This window comes from Chanos chanos, chromosome 7 (assembly GCF_902362185.1).
Source record: "Chanos chanos chromosome 7, fChaCha1.1, whole genome shotgun sequence".
NCBI lineage: Eukaryota > Metazoa > Chordata > Actinopteri > Gonorynchiformes > Chanidae > Chanos > Chanos chanos.
In genome coordinates, this window is record NC_044501.1 from 5,877,844 (window position 1) to 5,896,688 (window position 18,845).

The 18,845-nt window shown below is 40.4% G+C and overlaps 2 protein-coding genes and 1 long non-coding RNA gene across 3 annotated transcripts; all 3 read right to left on the reverse strand.

Moving 5' to 3' along the window:
* Window positions 1-549: 549 nt before the first annotated feature.
* Window positions 550-1,983, reverse strand: LOC115817381 (uncharacterized). Its single transcript, XR_004025428.1, has 3 exons — window positions 1,950-1,983; window positions 1,236-1,303; window positions 550-703 (listed from the first exon to the last, which is right to left on the reverse strand). It is a non-coding gene; the product is annotated as an uncharacterized LOC115817381 (long non-coding RNA).
* A 2,216-nt stretch (window positions 1,984-4,199) lies between these two features.
* Window positions 4,200-6,364, reverse strand: LOC115815906 (CMRF35-like molecule 6). The gene is made up of 3 exons (XM_030778875.1): window positions 6,076-6,364; window positions 4,702-4,764; window positions 4,200-4,228 (listed from the first exon to the last, which is right to left on the reverse strand). The coding sequence occupies exons 1-3, from the start codon at window positions 6,362-6,364 to the stop codon at window positions 4,200-4,202; spliced, it is 381 nt and encodes a 126-aa protein (XP_030634735.1).
* Window positions 6,365-8,617: 2,253 nt separating this feature from the next.
* LOC115815907 (polymeric immunoglobulin receptor-like) lies at window positions 8,618-18,394 on the reverse strand. The gene is made up of 7 exons (XM_030778876.1): window positions 18,106-18,394; window positions 16,720-16,782; window positions 14,103-14,405; window positions 12,693-12,755; window positions 10,107-10,409; window positions 8,711-8,773; window positions 8,618-8,622 (listed from the first exon to the last, which is right to left on the reverse strand). The coding sequence occupies exons 1-7, from the start codon at window positions 18,392-18,394 to the stop codon at window positions 8,618-8,620; spliced, it is 1,089 nt and encodes a 362-aa protein (XP_030634736.1).
* Window positions 18,395-18,845: the final 451 nt, after the last annotated feature.

An 18,845-nucleotide genomic window follows, 5' to 3' on the forward strand; every position in this document is an offset into this window, starting at 1 on the left:
ACAAACTAACAACTTTTGCATGAAGAACAACAAAACTCTGCAAAACTGAGAATGAACAAAATGATATTTTAATTCATATTCATATACCCCAGTATAATATGTTATTTATGCTCTGAGTTATGACACCATGAGTTTGCCATTTTTAAAAATGGTTACTTGGTCAACATTGTCATTAAGATCAAGCAGGACGCATGCTATAATCATCCGTTCAGCTAATATATACGTTCCTCTCTCTCTCTCTCTCTCTCTCTCTCAGCCCTAGACTCAGTGTCTTTTCTGTAGTGTTTGTGGTTTTGACATGAGTAATATATTCAGTACATTAGCATAACACAGAAACTTAAGAATTAGTGTTGCTTTAAAGGATAAGTGAATTCTGTCACCTAGAGACACCCAGCTTAACATCCTGTGGGTTTGTCAAACAAACAGAAACAGGGAAGCAGGTTTACCACAATTTATTACAATTTGAAGTCCAAAAATACGAAGTCTCCAAGGAATTCAGAAAGTGCATAAAAACTGTTAAAGGAGAAGAATGAAAAGACATTTCATGGCAGTGGCGACAGGGCTCTTTTTGTCCGCCCTGTCTCTTTAAGAGGAGGGGGTGTGGCAGCCAACATGCTGGGAATATTGAATGACATCACCAATGATGCAACTCTCTTGCAGCTCCCACCTGGATTCAAATGGACTTTCCTGATTTTCATTTAATCTAATGGAAGATTTAAGGAAGACACATGAGGTTCCCTCTTCATAGCGAATTAAAAGAACAAAGATGTGTAGCACGCTTACATTTATGGAAAACCTGACACTAGTTATTAAAAGTCCAGAAAAGAATAAAATTCACTTTTGAGCTCTTCCCTGTTGAATGTTGAAAACAGACAATGAAACACGAAAGAACAGATAGATGAGTACCACTGAGAAGCCACACACACACACACACACACACACACACACACACAATCTCACACACACACACACACACACACACACACACACACACACACCATTTCAAACACCAAATATGAAGTCTCACAAGTTCTCGTCTATTGCAGCTGTAGAATGGAAAGAACGTGTTGGAAAGAAAGAAGTTTCCCTCAGAAATGTGTAAGTCTCAAACAGGATTATCATTTTAAAAGTACAGATTAAATTTGCATTATTTAAGATTTTGGGGTTTAAAACAAAATTGGAGTGAAAGGAAGTCAAAACATTCTAAACAAAAAACGATTTGAGTGTTCACTCACTGTGGGACATAGCCTGAATCAGATCTGGACGTGATGTCAAGAGTTATGTCCATGTTATCAATGGCAGCCTAGGAGACAGACAGACAGACAGACAGAGAGATAGACACAGGGAGACAGAGAGAGAGAGACAGACAGAGATAGACACAGAGGGAGAGAGAGAGAGAGAGAGAGAGAGAGAGAGAGCATGAAAGATGGTGAGATTGGCTGAGAAAAGGAATGAAAGAAAAGAAGAGGAGGGTGTGTACAAACTGAGCACTTATTTTTGAATAGATGATGTGAAAATAACATCAAATTAAAGTTGCTGGATTGCATTTTCACCATCTTAATTTCACTGCATCATTTGAAATCTGCAGCAGGAGACAAACAAGCCAAGCTGATAAAAAATGTTTTGCTGTCTGTTAAAACTTTTGAAGCTGACTGTATGTTTATAAATGCTGTAACGTGAAGGGAGAACCAGCTGTAACACCAAGTTTGGCCTGTAGGGAGAGCCATACATTCAAAACCTTGACTTTGAGAAGTATCAATTCAGGACCATGGACAGCAGCATCATGTCACACCTGTTAAACATTTCTAAAATACTGAACTTCAAGAAGGCAACTGCTGGGATGTTTGGAGAGTGTCTAACAAACACCGTCAGATTTCAGTCTTGATTAATTATTTATAATCTGCTGTTTGTGCTATCTGCAAAAGCAGGAACTGAATGTAACTCCTCACCCACTGAGTTCGTTTCCTTCATGTTTTCTCTTCCTGTTGACAGAAAAGAATTGCCATGTTTTAAAGGGGACATTTCTCCTCCTGATTTTTTTCTGTCTCTCTCTCCTTTCTACATATTTAGTGACCAGTTCCATCGTATGCCATGTGCAAAACCCTACACTGAGGGGTGTTAAACTAACACATGTCACCTTAATTATGTGTTTCAATTACCGACCACTTCTTTTCTCGACACCGCCCTTTTTTCCGCACCGCAAGTACTTTTTTCATAAGTCATAACACACAGTAAGGTTTAAGTTATGAAATGTCCTTTTTTGACTGAAAAGAAAGAATGCAAAAGCTTTCCAGGGTGAAAGAGAATTTCTCTCGTATTCTGGAAAATCACTAAGGTATTACATACACTTATTCTACCCTCAAATGCTATTATGTTCAGATTCCTTCAAGTCTGTTATTCAGACTGATTCAAGATAAAATTCATTCACTTACCACCTCCACAGAATGCCTATGGGAATGATGGCACCAATAAAGAGCCCAGCGCAGAATCCAATAACAGCATGTATAACACTCCTCAAAGGACCTGAATGAAAAATGTCAAAATCTTGTCATCATTACAAAAATACTGCTCTCACAAACTAGAGACTAAAACAGGAGAGGTGGTTCAGGATCTGCAGAAAGATGGAAAACAATGTCGGGAGTCATGATGATAATAGACACGACAAAGCAGAGCAACCCCCCCCCCCCCCCCCCCCCCGCCTTGAAAGCCTTGAAAGTTTTTGAAAATAGACATACATAGACATGGGTCATTGAAAGTGCTTGAATTTATGTTTTGTGCAAGCATAGAAATTGAAGTCGTTTTGATTTTTTTTTTTTTTTGCTTAACGTCAGTAAATAGGTAAATGTTCCGCTGTGTGTCTCCCACCATCTGTGCGTCGTTGTTTCACCCACCACCTTGAGAAAGTGATTGAAGTTGAATGATGCAGGTTAAACAGCGGCGAGCAATCAAGAGAGCTAACTTGATCCATGTCTCAAACTATGCCGCGTTGGAGCCTTGAATTTGAGGAAATTGGGCCTGGAAAGTCCTTGAAAAGTACTTGAAAGAAGAAGCAAAGAAGATCCCTAAACTTATTCTAAAGGATGTTTCAGGCCACTGAGGATGTACGTCTTTGATGTAGGAGTTGACAGTGTTGACCAAAAGCATAGTGAGTGTATTGGGGAAATGTAAGTCGCCCACTTAAGCGGTTTAGGGGATGCTTATTAATCAATATTGCTGGCCAGGCCTGTTTGGGAGGAATCAGTTCATGCTAACAGATACCTATCCTAGCAGTCGAATAAGTGGCATGATGCAAGGTTTTTGCCAAATGCTGATGGCTGAGAGTAGTATGGTGTAGTAACAACTTGAGATACAATCATGTACTATCCTGGTGTGGGCGCAATGTTGCACCAGGAAGCCATGTAAACTCATTCTACAGACACAGATAACAGTAACGGCCAATTTTGTAACAGGTAGTGGAGGTAGAGGTAAGGTCAATGAACAGTGTTCTTCTTACTAACCTCTATGATCTGTCACAGCGGGTTGAGTAGTCGTCTTCAAAACAGAAGTGGTAATTTCATCATCTGCAGAAAATTGGAGAAGGACATTTGTTAGGAGTGATGGTGATAATGTGCACGACAAAGAGGCCCAGTAAATCACTTCCCATCTGCAATGCCAGGAAGGAACTATGAACAGGAGGTCTTTATCTCATAGCCTGTACTAGTCATGTTGTGAAAAACTGTGGAAAATGGAGGGGAAAATTGGGGAAAATATGTGGATGTTCTGCATTGACTGATGAAGCACGGTCCCTGGGGTCAGGTAAAGGACTTTGTGTTGATACATAACTGAATGATGACATTGTGTTTGTCCTTGTATTTTTACCAGTCATTTAGGGACAGTAGCTGGAGCTACTGACTCTCTAATGGACCAAATGTGACAAAAAAGTTTAAAAAAGTTTTTTGGGTTTTCTTTTGCTTAACGTCAGTAAATAGGTAAATGTTCCATCTGTGCGTCGTTGTTTCACCCACCACCTTGAGAAAGTGATTGAAGTTGAATGATGCAGGTTAAACAGCGGCGAGCAAGCAAGAGAGCTAACTTGATCCATGTCTCAAACTATGCCGTGTTGGAGCTTTGAATTTGAGGAAATTGGGCCTGGAAGGTCCTTGAAAAGTACTTGAATTTCATGTTGAAGATGATGTGGGAACCCTGACAAGATCTCAGATTCAAAGTTCATGTGGCACTTGCTCAAAGGCTAAACACAAGAGAAAGCAGCAAGAACAGCAAAGAAGATCCCTAAACTTATTCTCAAGGATGTCAGGCCACTGAGGATGTACGTCTTTGATGTAGGAGGTGACAGTGCTGACCAAAAGCATAGTGACTATACTGGGGAAATGTAAGCCACCCACTTAAGCGGTTTAGGGGATGCTTATTAATCAACATTGCTGGCCAGGCCTGTTTGGGAGGAACCAGTTCATGTTAACAGATACCTATCCTACCAGTCGAATAAGTGGCATGATGCCAGTTTTTGCCAAATGCTGACGGCTGACAGTAGTATGGTGTGGTAACAAGTTGAGATACAATCATGCACTATCCTGGCGTGGGCCCAATGTTGCACCAGGAAGCCATTTAAACTCATTCTACAGAGACAGGTAATGGTAAAGGCCAATGCTGGAACAGGTAGTGAAGGTGGAGGTAAGGTCTATGAATAGTGTTCTTCTTACTAACCTCTATGATCTGTCACAGCGGGTTGAGTAGTCGTCTTCAAAACAGAAGGGGTAATTTCATCATCTGCAGAAAATTGGAGAAGGACATTTGTTATGAGTGATGGTGATAATGTGCACGACAAAGAGGCCCAGTAAATCACTTCCCATCTGCAATGCCAGGAAGGAACTATGAACAGGAGGTCTTTATCTCATAGCCTGTACCAGTCATGCTGTGAAAAACTGTGGAAAATGGAGGGGAAAATTGGGGAAAATATGTGGATGTTCTGCATTGACTGATGAAGCACGGTCCCTGGGGTCAGGTAAAGGACTTTGTGTTGATACATAACTGAATGATGACATTGTGTATGTCCTTGTATTCTTACCAGTTATTTAGAGAGAGCACCTGCAGCTGAAATCTACAGCTTGACCAGAACTACAGCTGGAGCTACTGACTCAAATGGTCCAAATTTGACTAAAAAGCTTCAAAGAGTATCTCTGAGGACCATTATGGAGATGTTGCCTGTTGAAGGACCTCCTCTTCATTTTCAGTTAACAAGCCTTGATGTGCCAGGGCAGAGATGGGAGACATGGCCCCCTGACATTAATTTCCTCAGCCAGCTTCTCCACATCAGGATACTGATGTCCTGTCCTCTCATGCCTACTGTCATGAATTGTATCATGAATTTACATCACATATCTATATCTATTTATATCATGCATTTGTTTTTTTGTAATGGTTCTGACCAGTTTTGTGTCTCTTTTTTGCTCTGCAAAAACAAATGCCTGTGTTACTTCCTCACAGATCACGTTGTATGATCATGCATCCTGTCCCTCATGGTACAACTCTGTTTCTGGGAAATAGCATGTCTGGCTCTTGTCTCTTACCATCTTTGTTGAATTTAGCAATGACTATGTGTGTGTGTGTGTGAGAGAAAGAGAGAGAGAGAGAGAGAGAGAGAGAGAGAGAGAGAGAGAATGTGAGTACTTGTTTTTGCTAATTTAGGAAGATAGCTGACTGAAAGAACCCTGTTGTACTGGGGACATGTTGGGAAAAGGGTGAAAGAGATAGGCAACACTACTAAAAAATCATTGCACATTTGCTTTTTATAAAATATACTGGTAAAACTATTTCTGATAAAGCATCTTGGTAAAACTAATTTTGAAAGCATTTTTGGTTAGAGTAGGGTTAGGGTAAGGGTTAGGATTAAGTTGTTATTGTTTACTTTTGTCATAGTTGAAATCAATAGAGTGTCCCCAGAACCTGACATCTGACAAGATCGTGAAATTGGATAAAGGGAACAAGGGTCTGTGCAAACAATGAATCAATCGATCAATTAATCAGTCAATAAATGGATCTGTTTTAATATACTTAATGTACTTTTGTTTTTAATCTTACCGCCCACAACTGTGACATCCACGTCATGATACATAAAGCCGCCCACTCCACACCAGTACGTCCCAGCATCTGACTTCTGCAGTTTACTGATGGTCACAATGAACTCTCCTGTTTCTGAGTTCTCCACTGTGTATCTCCCATGCGATGGCTGATCAGATTTGATGCTGACGTCATTCCCACCGCATGGTTTCTTACAGACAAACTTTCTGGTTCCCGGCCCAGAATTACGGGCTGGGCAAGTCACATTAATTGTTTCTCCTACATGTGCACGCAGTGACTGGGGGGACATCACAAACCTCTCACCTGTCTCACGCACAAACACACACAAACACACACACATTCATACACACACACACACACACACACACACATGCACACACACACACACACGCATACGCACACACACACACACAAACACAAGACACACAAGACACACACACACACACATGAACATACAGTGCCTTTTTGCTTATTTATTGATTTTGGATTATTCATTGTCTATGAACATACTAATGTATAATGTATTTTTGTTGCTATCGTTGCCAAAAGAGATACTACAGTGCATAGATTACTGTCTGCCTTTTAAGACGTGGGTTTAGGCAGTAATCAGGTCTAAGACTATATTTGAGTTCTGGATTCTAGAGGAACTGTGCCCTAACCATACTTATCCAATGGTCATGACCGTTGTGAGTGAACATCATTCTCTGACTTGCAGTCAAAGCAGAACTCCATCGCAATTAGCTAGTTTTAGCATGTCATACAACTATCTTTCAACATATATATCGAAATGCTTCATCTTGCTTGAAAAAAAAACAAAAACAAACAAAACTCACCTGAGAGAACAATCCAAATGACAATACGAAAAGTCCACATTTTGACAAACTAACAGATGTTACCTCTATTCCTGCCCAGTACAATACCACAACAGTTGGGAAATTCTAATGTTCTAAACTTATTCTGTCACCTTGCAGTTGGAGTAGCAACAGGTTCTTCCAGAACCATCTAACCACGTTTGAGCTGAGACTTTTTGACAGAAATTTGGCCGTAGCACTAACGATCCTCAATTCCTTGAATGTGTGGCTTGAGACGGTTGCATGTCCTCATGAAACTCACGAAAGAGCAGTAAAGGGAAGTTCTTCGGTCAGAGCAGCGTAAACAGCATTAAGAGTGTTATGATGTCTGGGGTTGGAGATGCTTTGTGTTTTTGTGCAATCAGCACAATTTTTTTTTGTTTGTTTGTTTGTTTGTTTTTTACATACCTCAGGCATTTGAGCATCCAACACAGACTTGAACCTCTATGCTGTTGGTACACACCAGATGAAAAATAGCTTGTGCAAAATCAGCTGTTGTGTAGTCAATCAGCTGTTTCACATCAATATTTCTTCAAAACTGCTTACATGACATCTGTGGTGAAAACTTTGGTATCGACGCCTGATATCGATACCCGATATCAATATCTGAATACGAACAGTTGAATCTGAACAGTTGTCTGTGACTTGCTTGAGTTCAGTCAGGCTGAGTTTGGTTTAGGCTATATGGAGCTGTCAGATCAGCAAAAAATGAACTACAGTTCACTCCAACCAGTTCACTTGGGTTGGGACCCCCACCCCCCCAGTTTTCACTTATGCAAAACTATCTTAGATCTGTGATTACAGCATCGTGGGATGAGTCAGTCATTTGTACATAATGAGAGATAGAGAGAGAGAGAGAGAGAGAGAGAGAGAGAGAGAAGAGTGCACTCAGTCACGGTATGGTGAAGTCCTGTTTCTCTCTTTCTCTTTCTCTCTCTCTCTCTCTCTCTCTCTCTCTCTCTCTCTCTCTCTCTCACACACACACACACACACACACACACACACACTCACTCATCTCTGGTCTAACACTCATTCAGTTCTACACTGAATGCCTGTACATAGACTCATCACCATTTTGTTACAATTTACCTCTTCATCATTCTATTTGCTGTTGATTATTGATTGTACCATATCAGTATTGGTTTGCCAAGAAGGATTGATTATGTTAATAAATAGCATCATTGAAATAAACTGTTGTCCTGTCTGTTTCTGCCACAGTATTCACTGAATGCCAACCTCTGCCATCAAAGCACTCCCAATTACCTTCACCAACCTGGTTGTGCATGAGTGTTATGGGTTTAGTAGTGTAATTGTAATACATTAGTACTGCAATACTCTCTAAGACTGTAGCAGAGTGTTACAGCTAGTGTATCCCATTAATCTTAGTTGTTTAATTAACAGGATATTAAACACCCAAATTAATGGTTAATAAATTATATGAGACTGATTTATGAGACTGATTTATAAACCCTATCACATCTACATCTTTTGGTGTCTCTGTGTTAGGACTGCAGTTGCACCTACACAGTTCATGTTAACAGATACCTATCCTACCAGTCGAATAAGTGGCATGATGCAAGGTTTTTGCCAAATGCTGACGGCTGACAGTAGTATGGTGTGGTAACAAGTTGAGATACAATCATGCACTATCCTGGTGTGGGCCCAATGTTGCACCAGGAAGCCATTTAAACTCATTCTACAGACACAGATAATGGTAAATTCCAATGTTGTAACAGGTAGTGAAGATAGAGGTAAGGTCAATGAACAGTGTTCTTCTTACTAACCTCTATGATCTGTCACAGCGGGCTGAGTAGTCGTCTTCAAAACAGAAGGGGTAATTTCATCATCTGCAGAAAATTGGAGAAGGATGTTTGTTAGGAGTGATGGTGATAATGTGCACGACAAAGAGGCCCAGTAAATCACTTCCCATCTGCAATGCCAGGAAGGAACTATGAACAGGAGGTCTTTATCTCATAGCCTGTACTAGTCATGTTGTGAAAAACTGTGGAAAATGGAGGGGAAAATTGGGGAAAATATGTGGATGTTCTGCATTGACAGATGAAGCACGGTCCCTGGGGTCAGGTAAAGGACTTTGTGTTGATACATAACTGAATGATGACATTGTGTTTGTCCTTGTATTATTACCAGTTGTTTATAGAGAGCACCTGCAGCTGAAATCTACAGCTTGACCAGAACTACAGCTGGAGCTACTGACTCAAATGGTCCAAATTTGACTAAAAAGCTTCAAAGAGTATCTCTGAGGACCATTATGGAGATGTTGCCTGTTGAAGGGCCTCCTCTTCATTTTCAGTTAACAAGCTTTGATGTGCCAGGGCAGAGATGGGAGACATGGCCCCCTGACATTAATTTCCTCAGCCAGCTTCTCCACATCAGGATACTGATGTCCTGTCCTCTCATGCCTACTGTCATGAATTGTATCATGAATTTACATCACATATCTATATCTATTTATATCATGCATTTGTTTTTTTGTAATGGTTCTGACAAGTTTTGTGTCTCTTTTTTGCTCTGCAAAAACAAATGCCTGTGTTACTTCCTCACAGATCACGTTGTATGATCATGCATCCTGTCCCTCATGGTACAGCTCTGTTTCTGGGAAATAGCATGTCTGGCTCTTGTCTCTTACCGTCTTTGTTGAATTTAGCAATGACTATGTGTGTGTGTGTGAGAGAAAGAGAGAGAGAGAAAGAGAGAGAGAGAGAGAGAGAGAGAGAGAGAGAGAAAGAAAGAGAGAGAGAATGTGAGTACTTGTTTTTGCTAATTTAGGAAGATAGCTGACTGAAAGAACCCTGTTGTACTGGGGACATGTTGGGAAAAGGGTGAAAGACAGAGACAACACTACTAAAAAACCATTGCACATTTGCTTTTTATAAAATATACTGGTAAAACTATTTCTGATAAAACATCTTGGTAAAACTAATTTTGAAAGCATTTTTGGTTAGAGTAGGGTTAGGGTAAGGGTTAGGATTAAGTTGTTATTGTTTACTTTTGTCATAGTTGAAATCAATAGAGTGTCCCCAGAACCTGACATCTGACAAGATCGTGAAATTGGATAAAGGGAACAAGGGTCTGTGCAAACAATGAATCAATCGATCAATTAATCAGTCAATAAATGAATCTGTTTTAATATACTTAATGTACTTTTGTTTTTAATCTTACCGCCCACAACTGTGACATCCACGTCATGATACATAAAGCCGCCCACTCCACACCGGTATGTCCCAGCATCTGACTTCTGCAGTTTACTGATGGTCACAATGAACTGTCCTGTTTCTGAGTTCTCCACTGTGTATCTCCCATGCGATGGCTGATCAGACTTGATGCTGACGTCATTCCCACCGCATGGTTTCTTACAGACAAACTTTCTGGTTCCCGGCCCAGAATTACGGGCTGGGCAAGTCACATTAATTGTTTCTCCTACATGTGCACGCAGTGACTGGGGGGACATCACAAACCTCTCACCTGTCTCACGCACACACACACACACACACACACACACACACACACAGACACACACACACATGCACACGCACACACAAACACACAAACACAAGACACACACACACACACACACACACACACACACATGAACACACAGTCCCTTTTTGCTTATTTATTGATTTTGGATTATTCATTGTCTATGAACATGCTAGTATATATTATATTTTTGTTGCTATAGTTGCCAAAAGAGATACTACAGTGCATAGATTACTGTCTGCCTTTTAAGACGTAGGTTTAGGCAGTAATCAGTTCTAAGACTATATTTGAGTTCTGGATTCTAGAGGAACTGTGCCCTAACCATACTTATCCAATGGTCATGACCGTTGTGAGTGAACATCATTTTCTGACTTGCAGTCAAAGCAGAACTCCATCGTAATTAGCTAGTTTTAGCATGTCATACAACTATCTTTCAACATATATATCGAAATGCTTCATCTTGCTTGAAAAAAAAAACAAAAACAAACAAAACTCACCTGAGAGAACAATCCAAATGACAATACGAAAAGTCCACATTTTGACAAACTAACAGATGTTACCTCTATTCCTGCCCAGTACAATACCACAACAGTTGGGAAATTCTAATGTTCTAAACTTATTCTGTCACCTTGCAGTTGGAGTAGCAACAGGTTCTTCCAGAACCATCTAACCACGTTTTAGCTGAGACTTTTTGACAGAAATTTGGCCGTAGCACTAACGATCCTCAATTCCTTGAATGTGTGGCTTGAGACGGTTGCATGTCCTCATGAAACTCACGAAAGAGCAGTAAAGGGAAGTTCTTAGGTCAGAGCAGTGTAAACAGTATTAAGAGTGTTATGGTGTCTGGGGTTGGAGATGCTTTGTGTTTTTGTGCAATCAGCACAATTTTTTTGTTTGTTTGTTTGTTTGTTTGTTACATACCTCAGGCATTTGAGCATCCAACACAGACTTGAACCTCTATGCTGTTGGTACTCACCAGACGAAAAATTGCTTGTGCAAAATCAGCTGTTGTGTAATCGATCAGCTGTTTAACATCAATATTTCTTCACAACTGCTTACATGACATCTGTGGTGAAAACTTTGGTATTGATGCCTGACATCGATACCCGATATCAATATCTGAATACGAACAGTTGAATCTGAACAGTTGTCTGTGACTTGCTTGAGTTCAGTCAGGCTGAGTTTGGTTTAGGCTATATGGAGCTGTCAGATCAGCAAAAAATGAACTACAGTTCACTCCAACCAGTTCACTTGGGTTGGGACCCCCACCCCCCCCAGTTTTCACTTATGCAAAACTATCTTAGATCTGTGATTACAGCATCGTGGGATGAGTCAGTCATTTGTACATAATGAGAGATAGAGAGAGAGAGAGAGAGAGAAGAGTGCACTCAGTCACAGTATGGTGAAGTCCTGTTTCTCTCTTTCTCTTTCTCTCTCTCTCTCTCTCTCTCTCTCTCTCTCTCACACACACACACACACACACACACACACTCACTCATCTCTGGTCTAACACTCATTCAGTTCTACACTGAATGCCTGTACATAGACTCATCACCATTTTGTTACCATTTACCTCTTGATCATTCTATTTGCTGCTGATTATTGATTCTACCATATCAGTATTGGTTTGCCAAGAAGGATTGATTATGTTAATAAATAGCATCATTGAAATAAACTGTTGTCCTGTCTGTTTCTGCCACAGTATTCACTGAATGCCAACCTCTGCCATCAAAGCACTCCCAATTACCTTCACCAACCTGGTTGTGCATGAGTGTTATGGGTTTAGTAGTGTAATTGTAATACATTAGTACTGCAATACTCTCTAAGACTGTAGCAGAGTGTTACAGCTAGTGTATCCCATTAATCTTAGTTGTTTAATTAACAGAATATTAAACACCCAAATTAATGGTTAATAAATTATATGAGACTGATTTATGAGACTGATTTATAAACCCTATCACATCTACATCTTTTGGTGTCTCTGTGTTAGGACTGCAGTTGCACCTACACAGTTCATGTTAACAGATACCTATCCTACCAGTCGAATAAGTGGCATGATGCAAGGTTTTTGCCAAATGCTGACGGCTGACAGTAGTATGGTGTGGTAACAAGTTGAGATACAATCATGCACTATCCTGGCGTGGGCCCAATGTTGCACCAGGAAGCCATTTAAACTCATTCTACAGACACAGATAATGGTAAATTCCAGTGTTGTAACAGGTAGTGAAGGTGGAGGTAAGGTCGATGAATAGTGTTCTTCTTACTAACCTGTATGATCTGTCACAGCGGGCTGAGTAGTCGTCTTCAAAACAGAAGTGGTAATTTCATCATCTGCAGAAAATTGGAGAAGGATGTTTGTTAGGAGTGATGGTGATAATGTGCACGACAAAGAGGCCCAGTAAATCACTTCCCATCTGCAATGCCAGGAAGGAACTATGAACAGGAGGTCTTTATCTCATAGCCTGTACCAGTCATGTTGTGAAAAACTGTGGAAAATGGAGGGGAAAATTGGGGAAAATATGTGGATGTTCTGCATTGACAGATGAAGCACGGTCCCTGGGGTCAGGTAAAGGACTTTGTGTTGATACGTAACTGAATGATGACATTGTGTTTGTCCTTGTATTATTACCAGTTGTTTATAGAGAGCACCTGCAGCTGAAAGCTACACCTTGACCAGAACTACAGCTGGAGCTACTGATTCAAATGGTCCAAATTTGACTAAAAAGCTTCAAAGAGTATCTCTGAGGACCATTATGGAGATGTTGCCTGTTGAAGGACCTCCTCTTCATTTTCAGTTAACAAGCCTTGATGTGCCAGAGCAGAGATGGGAGACATGGCCCCCTGACATTAATTTCCTCAGCCAGCTTCTCCACATCAGGATACTGATGTCCTGTCCTCTCATGCCTACTGTCATGAATTGTATCATGAATTTACATCACATATCTACATCTATTTATATCATGTATCTGTTTTTTTGTAATGGTTCTGACCAGTTTTGTGTCTCTTTTTTGCTCTGCAAAAACAAATGCCTGTGTTACTTCCTCACAGATCACGTTGTATGATCATGCATCCTGTCCCTCATGGTACAACTCTGTTTCTGGGAAATAGCATGTCTGGCTCTTGTCTCTTACCGTCTTTGTTGAATTTAGCAATGACTATGTGTGTGTGTGTGAGAGAAAGAGAGAGAGAGAAAGAGAGAGAGAGAGAGAGAGAGAGAGAGAGAGAGAGAGAGAGAGAGAGAAAGAAAGAGAGAGAGAATGTGAGTACTTGTTTTTGCTAATTTAGGAAGATAGCTGACTGAAAGAACTCTGTTGTACTGGGGACATGTTGGGAAAAGGGTGAAAGACAGAGACAACACTACTAAAAAACCATTGCACATTTGCTTTTTATAAAATATACTGGTAAAACTATTTCTGATGAAACATCTTGGTAAAACTAATTTTGAAAGCATTTTTGGTTAGAATAGGGTTAGGGTAAGGGTTAGGATTAAGTTGTTATTGTTTACTTTTGTCATAGTTGAAATCAATAGAGTGTCCCCAGAACCTGACATCTGACAAGATCGTGAAATTGGATAAAGGGAACAAGGGTCTGTGCAAACAATGAATCAATCGATCAATTAATCAGTCAATAAATGAATCTGTTTTAATATACTTAATGTACTTTTGTTTTTAATCTTACCGCCCACAACTGTGACATCCACGTCATGATACATAAAGCCGCCCACTCCACACCGGTATGTCCCAGCATCTGACTTCTGCAGTTTACTGATGGTCACAATGAACTGTCCTGTTTCTGAGTTCTCCACTGTGTATCTCCCATGCGATGGCTGATCAGACTTGATGCTGACGTCATTCCCACCGCATGGTTTCTTACAGACAAACTTTCTGGTTCCCGGCCCAGAATTACGGGCTGGGCAAGTCACATTAATTGTTTCTCCTACATGTGCACGCAGTGACTGGGGGGACATCACAAACCTCTCACCTGTCTCACGCACACACACACACACACACACACACACAGACACACACACACAGACACACACACACGCACACGCACACGCACACGCACACACAAACACACAAACACAAGACACACACACACACACACACACACACACACACACACAAGAACACACAGTCCCTTTTTGCTTATTTATTGATTTTGGATTATTCATTGTCTATGAACATGCTAGTATATATTATATTTTTGTTGCTATAGTTGCCAAAAGAGATACTACAGTGCATAGATTACTGTCTGCCTTTTAAGACGTGGGTTTAGGCAGTAATCAGGTCTAAGACTATATTTGAGTTCTGGATTCTAGAGGAACTGTGCCCTAACCATACTTATCCAATGGTCATGACCGTTGTGAGTGAACATCATTTTCTGACTTGCAGTCAAAGCAGAACTCCATCGTAATTAGCTAGTTTTAGCATGTCATACAACTATCTTTCAACATATATATCGAAATGCTTCATCTTGCTTGAAAAAAAAAACAAAAACAAACAAAACTCACCTGAGAGAACAATCCAAATGACAATACGAAAAGTCCACATTTTGACAAACTAACAGATGTTACCTCTATTCCTGCCCAGTACAATACCACAACAGTTGGGAAATTCTAATGTTCTAAACTTATTCTGTCACCTTGCAGTTGGAGTAGCAACAGGTTCTTCCAGAACCATCTAACCACGTTTTAGCTGAGACTTTTTGACAGAAATTTGGCCGTAGCACTAACGATCCTCAATTCCTTGAATGTGTGGCTTGAGACGGTTGCAAGTCCTCATGAAACTCATGAAAGAGCAGTAAAGGGAAGTTCTTAGGTCAGAGCAGTGTAAACAGTATTAAGAGTGTTATGGTGTCTGGGGTTGGAGATGCTTTGTGTTTTTATGCAATCAGCACAATTTTTTTGTTTGTTTGTTTGTTTGTTTGTTACATACCTCAGGCATTTGAGCATCCAACACAGACTTGAACCTCTATGCTGTTGGTACTCACCAGACGAAAAATTGCTTGTGCAAAATCAGCTGTTGTGTAATTGATCAGCTGTTTAACATCAATATTTCTTCACAACTGCTTACATGACATCTGTGGTGAAAACTTTGGTATTGATGCCTGACATCGATACCCGATATCAATATCTGAATACGAACAGTTGAATCTGAACAGTTGTCTGTGACTTGCTTGAGTTCAGTCAGGCTGAGTTTGGTTTAGGCTATATGGAGCTGTCAGATCAGCAAAAAATGAACTACAGTTCACTCCAACCAGTTCACTTGGGTTGGGACCCCCACCCCCCCAGTTTTCACTTATGCAAAACTATCTTAGATCTGTGATTACAGCATCGTGGGATGAGTCAGTCATTTGTACATAATGAGAGATAGAGAGAGAGAGAGAGAGAGAGAGAGAGAGAGAGAGAGAGAGAGAAGAGTGCACTCAGTCACAGTATGGTGAAGTCCTGTTTCTCTCTCTCTCTCTCTCTCTCTCTCTCTCTCTCTCTCTCACACACACACACACACACACACACTCACTCATCTCTGGTCTAACACTCATTCAGTTCTACACTGAATGCCTGTACATAGACTCATCACCATTTTGTTACAATTTACCTCTTCATCATTCTATTTGCTGTTGATTATTGATTGTACCATATCAGTATTGGTTTGCCAAGAAGGATTGATTATGTTAATAAATAGCATCATTGAAATAAACTGTTGTCCTGTCTGTTTCTGCCACAGTATTCACTGAATGCCAACCTCTGCCATCAAAGCACTCCCAATTACCTTCACCAACCTGGTTGTGCATGAGTGTTATGGGTTTAGTAGTGTAATTGTAATACATTAGTACTGCAATACTCTCTAAGACTGTAGCACAGTGTTACAGCTAGTGTATCCCATTAATCTTAGTTGTTTAATTAACAGAATATTAAACACCCAAATTAATGGTTAATAAATTATATGAGACTGATTTATGAGACTGATTTATAAACCCTATCACATCTACATCTTTTGGTGTCTCTGTGTTAGGACTGCAGTTGCACCTACACAGTTCATGTTAACAGATACCTATCCTACCAGTCGAATAAGTGGCATGATGCAAGGTTTTTGCCAAATGCTGACGGCTGACAGTAGTATGGTGTGGTAACAAGTTGAGATACAATCATGCACTATCCTGGCGTGGGCCCAATGTTGCACCAGGAAGCCATTTAAACTCATTCTACAGACACAGATAATGGTAAATTCCAATGTTGTAACAGGTAGTGAAGATAGAGGTAAGGTCAATGAACAGTGTTCTTCTTACTAACCTGTATGATCTGTCACAGCGGGCTGAGTAGTCGTCTTCAAAACAGAAGTGGTAATTTCATCATCTGCAGAAAATTGGAGAAGGATGTTTGTTAGGAGTGATGGTGATAATGTGCACGACAAAGAGGCCCAGTAAATCACTTCCCATCTGCAATGCCAGGAAGGAACTATGAACAGGAGGTCTTTATCTCATAGCCTGTACTAGTCATGTTGTGAAAAACTGTGGAAAATGGAGGGGAAAATTGGGGAAAATATGTGGATGTTCTGCATTGACAGATGAAGCACGGTCCCTGGGGTCAGGTAAAGGACTTTGTGTTGATACATAACTGAATGATGACATTGTGTTTGTCCTTGTATTATTACCAGTTGTTTATAGAGAGCACCTGCAGCTGAAATCTACAGCTTGACCAGAACTACAGCTGGAGCTACTGACTCAAATGGTCCAAATTTGACTAAAAAGCTTCAAAGAGTATCTCTGAGGACCATTATGGAGATGTTGCCTGTTGAAGGACCTCCTCTTCATTTTCAGTTAACAAGCTTTGATGTGCCAGGGCAGAGATGGGAGACATGGCCCCCTGACATTAATTTCCTCAGCCAGCTTCTCCACATCAGGATACTGATGTCCTGTCCTCTCATGCCTACTGTCATGAATTGTATCATGAATTTACATCACATATCTATATCTATTTATATCATGCATTTGTTTTTTTGTAATGGTTCTGACCAGTTTTGTGTCTCTTTTTTGCTCTGCAAAAACAAATGCCTGTGTTACTTCCTCACAGATCACGTTGTATGATCATGCATCCTGTCCCTCATGGTACAGCTCTGTTTCTGGGAAATAGCATGTCTGGCTCTTGTCTCTTACCGTCTTTGTTGAATTTAGCAATGACTATATGTGTGTGTGTGTGAGAGAAAGAGAGAGAGAGAAAGAGAGAGAGAGAGAGAGAGAGAGAGAAAGAGAGAGATTATGTGAGTACTTGTTTTTGCTAATTTAAGAAGATAGCTGACTGAAAGAACTCTGTTGTACTGGGGACATGTTGGGAAAAGGGTGAAAGACAGAGACAACACTACTAAAAAACCATTGCATATTTGCTTTTTATAAAATATACTGGTAAAACTATTTCTGATAAAACATCTTGGTAAAACTAATTTTGAAAGCATTTTTGGTTAGAGTAGGGTTAGGGTAAGGGTTAGGATTAAGTTGTTATTGTTTACTTTTGTCATAGTTGAAATCAATAGAGTGTCCCCAGAACCTGACATCTGACAAGATCGTGAAATTGGATAAAGGGAACAAGGGTCTGTGCAAACAATGAATCAATCGATCAATTAATCAGTCAATAAATGAATCTGTTTTAATATACTTAATGTACTTTTGTTTTTAATCTTACCGCCCACAACTGTGACATCCACGTCATGATACATAAAGCCGCCCACTCCACACCGGTATGTCCCAGCATCTGACTTCTGCAGTTTACTGATGGTCACAATGAACTGTCCTGTTTCTGAGTTCTCCACTGTGTATCTCCCATGCGATGGCTGATCAGACTTGATGCTGACGTCATTCCCACCGCATGGTTTCTTACAGACAAACTTTCTGGTTCCCGGCCCAGAATTACGGGCTGGGCAAGTCACATTAATTGTTTCTCCTACATGTGCACGCAGTGACTGGGGGGACATCACAAACCTCTCACCTGTCTCACGCACGCACACACACACACACACACACACACACAGACACACACACATGCACACACACACACACACACACACACGCACACGCACACACAAACACACAAACACAAGACACACACACACACACACACACACACACACAAGAACACACAGTCACCATATCAGTATTGGTTTGCCAAGAAGGATTGATTATGTTAATAAATAGCATCATTGAAATAAACTGTTGTCCTGTCTGTTTCTGCCACAGTATTCACTGAATGCCAACCTCTGCCATCAAAGCACTCCCAATTACCTTCACCAACCTGGTTGTGCATGAGTGTTATGGGTTTAGTAGTGTAATTGTAATACATTAGTACTGCAATACTCTCTAAGACTGTAGCAGAGTGTTACAGCTAGTGTATCCCATTAATCTTAGTTGTTTAATTAACAGGATATT